At 43.2% G+C, this 9,202-nt stretch overlaps 1 protein-coding gene across 1 annotated transcript; it reads right to left on the bottom strand.

Annotated features, from left to right (window-relative positions):
* Window positions 1-3,034: 3,034 nt before the first annotated feature.
* Window positions 3,035-8,674, bottom strand: LOC146554060 (kidney mitochondrial carrier protein 1). Its single transcript, XM_085254935.1, has 9 exons — window positions 8,414-8,674; window positions 8,170-8,317; window positions 7,785-7,879; window positions 7,425-7,510; window positions 6,557-6,652; window positions 6,343-6,467; window positions 5,685-5,808; window positions 4,711-4,791; window positions 3,035-4,252 (listed from the first exon to the last, which is right to left on the bottom strand). The coding sequence occupies exons 1-9, from the start codon at window positions 8,475-8,477 to the stop codon at window positions 4,211-4,213; spliced, it is 861 nt and encodes a 286-aa protein (XP_085111061.1). The 5' UTR covers window positions 8,478-8,674; the 3' UTR covers window positions 3,035-4,210.
* Between the last annotated feature and the right edge of the window lie 528 nt (window positions 8,675-9,202).

Raw genomic sequence — 9,202 nt, 5'->3', positions numbered from 1 at the left:
TGACTTAACTTCCCCTGACTCTTGAAGCCTTAGAGTGAAAGAAGTCAGCATGCGGAACAAATCTCCCCACGCTTTATCTCCTTTAACATTCACTCTGTTGGCCCGTTCTCATCTTAATGGAACAATGGAGCAGCATTACCAGCGGCTCATCCTTGTGATCCTGTCTCCCTGGGGTTCCAGTCCCCTTCCAGTGGTGTGTGAATGTAGGTCGACCGCGCTGTGATCTAGCGAGCCTGTTGTTTGTTTGGAAAAGGAGTTTCAGTCAATATGGACGGTTGAGTCAGGCACTTGAAGATTTTTATAAAAGTAACAGAAAAAGGAGGCGCCGTTCTCGAATTGTCCTTTTGATGATCAAGTCAAAGAAGGAAAGAATCTGTATTTAAAAGGATGACAACACTGGCGAGTAGGTAGTGAACGGCTGCCCCTTACAAAGTTTCTTTCAGTACAACCAAAGTTTAAACTAGACAAAACAACATCCATGTTTCATTCATACTTAATGATTATAGGTATTCTTCAGGAATACTTCTCCAGGCTTCTTGAAGGACATTCAAAGCTCTTCTTTGGCTGTTGGCTGCCTTTAGATGATCCCACGCTGCTTCAGCAATGTTGATATCCGGGCTCTGGGGAGGCCGATCCATGACTGATAGTGTTTTAATGTATGTTCTTCTATCTAGATGTACTTTTACTGCATTGGCAGTGTTTATAATTCTATTAGTCTTGACCTCTCTCCCGACCAAATTCTGATTCGTCACTCCATAAGACCTATTGCCACTGGCTTTCAGTCCAGTTCAGCCTTTTCTCCCTGTTTTCCTTTCTAAAGAAAGCAGCTCTCAGATCCTGGTCTCAGGTCTTTGCTGGATTTTTCTTCCTTTTTGACATTCAGATACTTTCAGTTCATCTGTTGTAGTTCTTTTTCAGAGACTGCTAAATACCATTTCATGCCTGTCACGGTGTGTTATCTTTGAGATTTTTTCCATAGATGCAAACAAAGAAATGGGAACAAATTGTGTGTTTTTGTGAGAAGTGCTTAAAGATACAATTTAAAATAAATTCTTTGCTAAGCTTTCTGCTATGTGTACACAGTAGACTGGTTCATCACTTGTTATTGCCTTTTCCTTGCTTGAATGATTCATAAGGTCAGTTAAGTGGCTCACATTAACATTCCTCTGTAAATGGTCAGGTACAGTAAATGGACTGAAAATGAGTGAAAAAGCAGCCAAGGTCCAAAGAAAACTTTCAACAACGTTTTGCTAAAGACCACAAGTCCATCTCCTTGGAAGCAAAATCTAAAGCAATCAGGGGTAACTCAAGACTTTTGTGCAATACTATGCACAAATACTTTGAAAGCTTTGTACTGAGCTAACCAAATGCTGGCTTCAGCCCCATATTTACAGACAGAGTGATATTTGTCATCTAATTTCCAGCAAGAAAGCAAATAAGTGTATTTCCCAAAATGTCAGTTTTTGTTTTCTTTTTTATTCTCTTATCCTGCAGCGGTTTGCTGTAATTTTTCTTTTCTGAAATGTACTCCGAAATTATCTTTGTGGTTTTGCAGGGAAGAATTCCTGAAGAATAAGCTGACATCTTTGCACGATCTATTGTGTTCCTCACTTCCAAAGCCTCACTTTGTCAGCTTGTTCTTCGCGGGCAGTGTATGGCTGTGCAATTTATCAAAATATTTACCACAGCCACGATTTCAAATTACAGAAGGCTGCACTTTTTCCCCCCCTTCAGGGGGGAGATGTTTCAGACATCTCTCTAAGCACAGTATTTTGATGTTATGCCAAATCCGTGACCTGCAAACAATGTGCTTTCAGGATGGAAGTCATTCATTTCTTTCCCCTCAAATATAAGCATCAAGACAATACAAGGGAAAAAAAAAAAGAGATTTGTCCCATATCTGAAAATAAGTGTGAGTAAAAAAGAAATGGCAATAGGCCTGTGATTTCTGTCTTTGTCAGCACAGTGGGGCTTATGAGCGCCAGAGTTCTTGCTCTGAATGGATCCTCAGACTACGATAGATTTGTCTCCTTGTCTGCATTTCCATCCACTCGTCCATCTGTGGGTTGCAGCATTTTCATTAGAGAAACGGCTGAAAGAACAAAAAAAATAGGCAGAGAAAAAAATAAATGAAAAAAAAAGGGCAGGGTGTTTTGGAGCAGCCTTATCCCTTAGATACAAAAGCTCACTCTGATCCCTGGAACACAATAGAGCCGGTACCCCCCCCGCACATTTGGGCCAGGCATCAAATAATACCCATAATGTAGCATGTCTGTGACTGCTGGAATCCCCCGTGGTCATACTTGTCCAGGACTGTGCCAGAGATGGCTAAATTGCCAACTTACAGATGCCGAATCCTGGCATCAAGCCACATGTTATTCTCATTTCTGTTTTACACCTCGCCTCATGGATTCTTGTTCTACCTCAATTTGACACGGATTCGAGCCCTAGAGGTCTAATTGTGCTGTGGGTGGATCGTACCCAAGTGTTAAAACCTGTCCTCCTGCCACACTCTGCTGCACTGTTTTTGAATCGAGCTATTCCACCCAGCCACGCTCAGGACGCCAACAGCAAACGCTGCGCTGAGACTCAGTGGCTGAGATGAAGCAGACCCAACAGTATCAGTTCTCACACAAGTAATAAGTCCCACGGTGGCGCTCCCTAAATAACACAGCGAGGCACAGATCCACGCAGAGACCTGCGCGTTCGCTGCGGCGCCTTCCACTCCCCTGAGCTCCTCAAACAGCTCTGATGAGGGAAAACTGGGGAATTTACCCACAGAAATAAAACAATTACATCTTATATTCCCCCTGAAAAATTCATAACGTTCGTGGGATGCCGCTTGAACACGTTTGAAAGGAACCAGGCGATCCCCGAGAAACACGACTGTGCTAGATTTGTGGCCTCAAAGCTGAGGTTTGGGAATTAAAACAACAAAAACTCATAATAAACAGATACTGGTGTATTCAGTTATGCTGAGGTGAGTGTGTAGCTCAACAGTGCCACACTGTGGTACCAGGAAAGGACAATACTGTGAAAAATCCATGTCCTTTATTTTTAATCATTTCAAATATACATGGGGCATTTACATCAACAAGGTATAACAAAAGTTACACTGGCTTATACTTTGGCAGCAGCAATAGCTCACACACACGCATACACACATAACAGCCAGCGGCATATTCATTCCTCACAATAAAAGCTCACATTTACAGCAAATGCAGTATATAGAAATACATTTGGCGTTAATTGCGGCTCGCGTGCAGCAGTTTGGGCGCCTTAAAGCATAAACAACGCCACGGCAGCCGGCTCAGCGGGCTGAACCTGGAGCTGATATAATACGTAGGTTTATGTAACTTTTTTTTCCTCCAGCAGACCAAATGATAACATAACGGGGAGCACAGTCAACCCTCAGCTGCCTGAGGTCACACTCACCGTCTCCACTTGCTGGCATGAGAGACCACTAATCACCACATATGGACAAGGAGCTGTTTATGAAACTCATTTATTACAGCACGCCAGGATTATTCCCAGCTCTTTGCTAAACACCTCAGGGAAAACTCTTTGAAATAATTTTACCTTTTCACACACCCGTCTCTTTAAATTTAGAAACACATAAATTAATAAAAAAAACTAAACAAAAAAACCCAAATACAACATTCACATTTAAGTTTGTCACCTCGTGCACACTAAACATCTTTTCAATCTATTCATAAAGGGAGTGATTATGGCGATTGTCAGCTGCTGTCCTTATGCAGCGTAGAGCTCAGACAGCCCCGCATCTCAAACTAAGGCACTCGGTTATAGAGCACTTAAAAAGTGTAGAAGCCTCGTGTTTTCCCTGTGACTTTAGAGCCACCTTTAAGCAAAGTTCCTGGGACTGTTGGTTCCCAGTCAGTAAATCAGGCCACGTGAATCTGAGGGAATTGTATAGCAAATGTAAAGTTGCTTAGCCTGACGTAGCATTTAGATGAGAAAAAGTATGAAATACATGGATCTGTGTGTGTGCTGTGTCCACATTCACCATAGGCTTCAGGAGACACTCCAGACACGAATCTGGCAAATTCACATTCTGACCCTTCAAGCAGGTCTACATGTGCGTTCCCCTTTCCCCTTGCTGGTTCCATCAAGCTCGCTTTCCCAATCTTGGTCCTCTCAGCTCCTCTTGGAGCGTGCGCTCACACTCATCTCCGCCATGTTGTTCTGCTGATCACACGCTGATCTGCTTCAGCTGTTCATAGGTGAGGAAGAACTGAAAATTGGAGTAAAGGAACTTAAGAAAAAAGAGGAGTGGACTTTGTTTTTTTTGGTCAGAATGAGTGGCACCACCGAGTCTCTCTTGTTACTTTAATTTCTGCTCCAAAAAGAACTAATCTCATTAGATCTTTCAGGCCTGGTTGGAGCACAGTGAGTATCTGCCAGCCTTTATTTCCCTGTTCAATCACCTTTAATCCAGTCTTAGCCTTTGATAATGTTCACTCTCCACACCTTTCCCTATTTCCATCACATGCAGCTATTTGCCTCTAATCAGTACCAGTAGTTTCACAGAGTTAATAAAAGAGTTAGCGAGCGTTTAACAAAGCCTTCCTCAGTGAAACAAAGGCAGCAAATACATAAGAGAATTTCCTACAGTTTAGAAGGTGTCGCACCACAGAGGATATCTATCTATATATACAGATCACAACATCTGTGTGGAGTTGGAAAGGATACAATGATGTTCCATGGTCCTAGGCGCAGCCAGTTGGGGAAGAAACCCTTGTAGAGGGCCATGAAGCCTTCAGAGCGCCACGTCTGAAAGAAGAAAACAAACACTCTTTACTCTCTGATGATCACCCACTCTGCGCATCTATTTACAGGAACTGAAGAACGAGTGAAATTAAGGTCTGATCTGGATATTCAACTTTGCTATGACAGTAATTATGTACCATCAAGAAAAAAAAAAAAAATCATACATGACCAACTAATGGAAATGTCTAAACTTCACAGCTGCTGAAAGTCATGAAGATGTCTGCATTTTAAAAAGTATTCCACAGCTCAATAAAGATGGGCTTTTGCATGAAAAACCAAACCACTAGATCCTGTACTTCCCAGAATGCTCCTCTCTTTTTGCTTAACTGTCTCCCCTGCACTAATTTTCATCAGGGATCATTTTCTCACATTTTACATGTGATACAAATAGAGCACAAAATTAGTTCAGGCCAGTCACAAAGTGACGTTCAGCCTAATTCTCGATCCACTCCAGCTGACAGCCCTGTCGATGCTCTCCTACACATTCTAATGACAAATCAAATATAAAGTACAGCATTTAAGCTGCTTCACCTTATCCGCAGTTGCTGCACATCTGCAAGCCACTTTGTACCCTACTCCAAATTAGCCTTCATGCTGATTCTGAATTTCCATATATGTGCATGAATGAAAGGGCGAGAAGGTCAGCACCGTATTATTACTGCAGACGGAAATATCAATCTTCCTTTGAAACATCGATTACATTTGTTTTTAGGGCTGAAGAAGCATCTTGGATGAGAGCTGAAATATCTTCACAAGCTTAAAGCAGTCCAAGTGCCTTCTTTTTCAAGACTGTGTCTGTGTTTACATGATGAGAAGACTTGATTCAAAAATCGATGGAGTAACTCTTTACCTAGAGGGCAACAGAATCTAAGCACGTTTCAGGGGTTCTGACTGACCTGCAGCAGACAGTCTAATGTTCCCTGGTACAGCGCTCCTCCTCTCTGGTTCATCATGCGTGTCCGGACCACGTCCACTGGATTTGATGCCAGAGCCCCCGCCAAGCCGCACACAAAGCTGGACCTGTTGACCATAAGGGTAAATGCATTATGTCCCTTAGCTATGTTGCTGGTACTAAAAACAGTCTTTATGGTAGTGTGTACACCACCAGTACAAACAGAAAATATTCTCAGCCTCGTCCAAGTACCCACATGGCATTTGCTGCTATAAATACAATCACTGAAGTCTCTGGCAGGTACAAACTTGGCATCACTGCAGCTCTGAGCAGACATCCTGAAATAACTAAGAGGAATACTGTGAAATGGTTTCCGCTGGGAGTGCTGAGTAATCTCTACAATACAGCACAATACCTGTCTGTATAACAGATATTCTCAGGAAGACCTTTTTATTTTAAGGATTTTTATGAAAAAACAAAACAAAAAAACAACAACAAAAAAAACCCTTCCTTTCAAACAATGAGCCAAAATCTGTATTTGATCTGTTTTTCTGGCTCGAGTCCACCTGAATGTATTAGAATACGCCCCACTTGCAAGCAATTTCCTGAATGTTATTGCACCACATGACACGATAGCCAAAGAGGAGCCAGTTCAAACTCACAAGAAGTGTGTGTACACGGTGTCCCCCATGTAACCTGACAGGATGAGATGCTTCTTGGTGAGGTCGTAGACTGGAAGCTCCACCCCGACCACGATAGCTGCCCTCTGAGCTGTTAGAGAGACACCCTGATGCGGAGAGAGAAAAGGTTAAAGTTGGGTGCCTGTACTATCTCAATGCTGTATATACTGCTGTCATTTTTGAAGCTTCTCTGCACCTTCCACAGTCCTCTGGTCCCCTCCTCCTGGTAGATATTAATGAAATTGCCCATCATACTGCCCTGGATCACATTTCCCTGAGCTTGCATGCGGATCTGGGAGGACAGAAAGAGGTGAATGTTACGAAGTTGAACTTGAAAAGGGCAAGAGTGCACAAACGATGTGTAACGCTGCAAAGCCAACTTAGGGGAGTGTGTATTTCTTGGGCTTCTATTGGAATTTAAAAGTTTGCTGGAATTGTTTTTGGCAAGCTCAGTACTCAAAAGTATTTTCCCAATCCCCACTTCCAAGAACCCTCCAGCCCATCCTTGACTTGTTAGCAAATCAGGCCTGGTTTATTTCTTGGCTCAGTGAAAGGCTTGGCATGCGCAGCTAGTACGCAATGTGATCAAAACATAATGTTCCCCAACAGCAGGCCCGTGTATTACCCTGTTAACCCTTAATAGACTGCAGACAGAAGGTCATGTGGCTTACAAGGAGTTTTAAAAAAAGCCACGCCTAGCCAGGACACAGTCTGAGCACAGACAAGCACTGGCAGTCCTGCACGCATATCATTTACAGAACACTATGCTAAAACTGTGAGGTTTCACTCTATAAATAACACATAATTGAGGTCACAGGGACACCTCGGTGCCCTTCATTCCACTTAACAAAAGTTAAGACTTGGGGAAAAAAAGAAGACATTGCTTCCTCAAGACTACAACTCCTTATACAACAGAACAAAAGTGAAAAAGCTGCAGTCTGTATCTGCAAAAAAAATGGCTCCAGGCCTCACCACAGTTCCAAAAACCTGTCAGACGTGTCCTACTGCCATCTGATAAAGAGAACACAAGATCCGAAACGACCCTCATGTGTGTAAATAGTTACCTTAAGCACATCAGTAGGGTTGGCGATGGAGGAGGAGATGACACCGGAGAGAATGCCACACAACACATTAGTCAACAGCGTCTCGTCTGAAAGAGAAGAGCGAGTGGGAGGCAGGCTGTAACTGTGAACAAGCTGCGTTTGATATTGGGCAGCAGTCAGTTTTCAGTGTTTCACTGCAGGCGCTGACTGTTACAAAGAGCTCTCAGATGAGGAAAAGTGAGGATACATGTTTAAGTAGGTCACACACGTGCACATCTGTGACCTTCAAGAGGAATGTGCACATGTTGCCATAAACAGCAGGCTGAGTGTGTGGTTGTGTGTGTGTTTGTTTCAGACAGAGAAAGAGAAACTGAGACTCACCCTCTGGCCTTTCAACCAGTAGCCTCTTAAAGCTCTGGTATGTGCCAATTTTTATGGTCCCGTAGGAGGCCTGCCGTAGCATGGCAGGAGCAATCCTGCAACAAAGGAAGTTTACTTTCATTACCCAGTTCAGCAGTATCTCTGAAGGTTTTTGGCTAATCTAAAACAGAGCTTCTCTTTCGAGAGAAGAGGAAGAGGTTTTGATGTGGCTGTCAGCAAAAAAGGAAGTGTACCGAAAGAGAGGAAGTGTAAAAATTTCTGAACATACAGAAACACACAAGGAATTTGTTGAAAAGCTTTGTCAGATCTTAATGCAGTTACGTTTGGGAGCCGAGGCTATGGAGACCCCACGTACAACACTAGCATGCGAGTCCGTCCTACTGACCCTGAATACAGAGCTCGGAGCCCCTCCTCTCTTCCGATTCTCATTATAGCGTGCAGCATGCCTCGGTAGCGGATCTCTCGGTACTTGCTATCGCCCACCTGACCTTGTACCTGAAGGCGCGTCTTGGCTAGGTCGATTGGAAATGTTCCTGCAACACAGAGCATTGTATTAACACTCACGCGACACTGTAAATAATTAATAATCAACAGGAAGTCACGCTGCTCGGCCTAGCTGCATCACTCACCACATTCCGCCGTCACTGAAGCCAACCCGCCGAAAACAAAGGGCTTCCAGTTGACGTTAGACATCTTCCCACGCTAGTACCGAGTGCACTGTTAAAAACCACCGACTAGCCGCTGATTAGAGAGGAAGGTAGATGGGTTGGAAGGGGCAGCAATGCTAACAGTGGGGTTACTACCACCAACTTGAAAGCCGCGTTTCAGTCTGGGGAGCCCAGCCCAACAGCCCTCCTCCCCTGCTGAGTTGGAAAGGAGCCCCGCCCCCTCTTTCCTACTCTGCTCACTGCCTCCACTGTCCCCGCCTAAATGCTTGCTGCTAGGCAACCGTGTCCAATTGCAGAAAGATGCCCAGAGGCTTTAAAGTAGCCGACACTGTTGCTTCTTTTGCAGTCACTCACACTCTAAAACAATTTAATTTGACTGGATAAAGATAATTTTCAAATATAATAAAACTGGTCTCTAATTTCTCACACTGTAATTAAATTATATTTAGTTTCTGTGTACAAGGAGATTTATTTAATATTATTATTTGTATTTTTATTTTAATGAAACCCATAGTTAAAAATTGAAGACTGTACTGTACTGGGGTTTTTTTTGGTTGGTTTTACAGCAATGGCAGAACATGGAACCTGGCAAGAGTTCCTGCAAGTTAGGAACATATGCTAGCCATACCAGAGAGATATAACAGCACAGAGGGTTTAAGATGCACTTTTAAAAGGAGTCAGATACAAGTTGATGAGTCAGAAGTTCACTTCTGTTTGATGCATCTATACTTAGCTAAGTTGTTGAGAATA

Source organism: Mchenga conophoros, linkage group LG18 (genome assembly GCF_057382185.1).
Source record: "Mchenga conophoros isolate Kocher_MC1m ecotype Shallow Benthic linkage group LG18, M_conophoros_male_GT1.1, whole genome shotgun sequence".
NCBI lineage: Eukaryota > Metazoa > Chordata > Actinopteri > Cichliformes > Cichlidae > Mchenga > Mchenga conophoros.
The sequence above is the reverse complement of the archived record's forward strand: the minus strand, read 5'-3'. Positions and strand labels throughout refer to the sequence as shown.

Excerpts from the sequence above, each read along its gene's own strand:
- LOC146554060 (XM_085254935.1), bottom strand. The coding sequence starts at position 8,477 with ATGTCTAACGTCAACTGGAAGCCCTTTGTTTTCGGCGGGTTGGCTTCA. Across the intron at positions 8,318-8,413 it reads TTCAGTGACGGCGGAATGTG|GAACATTTCCAATCGACCTA; the intron begins GTGAGTGATGCA and ends TCTGTGTTGCAG. Across the intron at positions 5,809-6,342 it reads ACCGTGTACACACACTTCTT|GTCCAGCTTTGTGTGCGGCT; the intron begins GTGAGTTTGAAC and ends TATGGTCAACAG.